Source organism: Aplysia californica, unplaced genomic scaffold, assembly GCF_000002075.1.
Source record: "Aplysia californica isolate F4 #8 unplaced genomic scaffold, AplCal3.0 scaffold00466, whole genome shotgun sequence".
NCBI classification, from domain to species: Eukaryota; Metazoa; Mollusca; class Gastropoda; order Aplysiida; family Aplysiidae; genus Aplysia; species Aplysia californica.
The window spans coordinates 197,480-198,593 of NW_004797736.1; the positions used below are offsets into that span (position 1 = coordinate 197,480).

At 40.8% G+C, this 1,114-nt stretch overlaps 1 protein-coding gene across 1 annotated transcript in view; it reads right to left on the minus strand.

The window, feature by feature from the left end:
- Window positions 1-1,114, minus strand: part of LOC101855895 (usherin) — a gene marked incomplete in the record, with an annotated part of 124,012 nt that overhangs the window by 116,806 nt on the left and 6,092 nt on the right. Inside the window, 1 exon segment of the mRNA XM_035971589.1 lies at window positions 795-999. Coding sequence (XP_035827482.1) covers window positions 795-999 — 205 coding nt within the window.

Genomic DNA, 1,114 nt, shown 5'->3' on the forward strand with positions numbered 1-1,114 from the left:
CCTTCCCCTTGGAGTGATCTATAAAATAGTATCCGTAAATAAAATAATTACTTTTATAATAGAAGAAATAGCAGAAAAGAAATAATAGATAGCCTCTGTATAGCGCAAAATTGTCGCCCCACAGCAAGCTGTGTGCGCTTTACCCCCAGCAAACCTGATAGCATTCTGAATCAGTCTCAACTTCCTGGAAAACATACGAGGAATCCACGATAAAAAACGGGAATAGTCACAAACCGAAAATCGTTAGGGTATCAATTTTGAACGCATGTTGACTCATAACTGTATTTCTGCTCAACTGTTAGTTGATTATTGTTGTTAGATTTCCCATTCAACAAATATAACTATAAACAACAAATCAAACAAATTGTGAAGTTATGAGTCCACAAGCTATCAAAATTGCCACCCTCACAATTTCCAGTTCGTGACTATACCACAATGGCTAAAACTGGGAAATAACAGAACAAAAAGACAACAGAAACTATGGTATTGGAATGGTATGGGTTTAACGCCCCATCAACGCTATTAGGTCATTTAAGAGGCGGGACCTCCGAGTTTAACTTCCATCTCCGAAAGGACCCAGCCAAAAGATATATTTTAATATTAATATTTTTATCATATATATGGTACATTATATATAATATGAATTTCGTGTAAAGTGCCTTTCCCATGGACACAACGTCGGACCGAGCTGAAGCTCGAACCCCCGAACCCGCAACCTCACGATTACGAATCTGGTCTCCTAACCACTTGAAGGCTACAGACGCCAAACAACAGAAACAGCATCAGAATCTTACCCTAACGACTCCGAGTCCAGCCAGACCCAGGCCGCCACCGTGAAAGCTACCACGCCGCTCCCGTCCTGCATGGAGGTGGCCTGGGGTGTGACGTAACAGTTCTCTCCGGCCTCCGTGAACACTGTGGAAAATTCTCCGCTCGGGGTGTTCGGCCTGGTGTTGACAGTGTCTGCCACCACGCACGAACCCATCCCTGGGCTTGTTCCTGGAATATGATAATAATAAAAATGATAATAATGCTGAAAATAGTGATGATGATGATGATGATAATAATGCTGAAAATAGTAATAATAATAACAATGACAATAAAAATAATAATA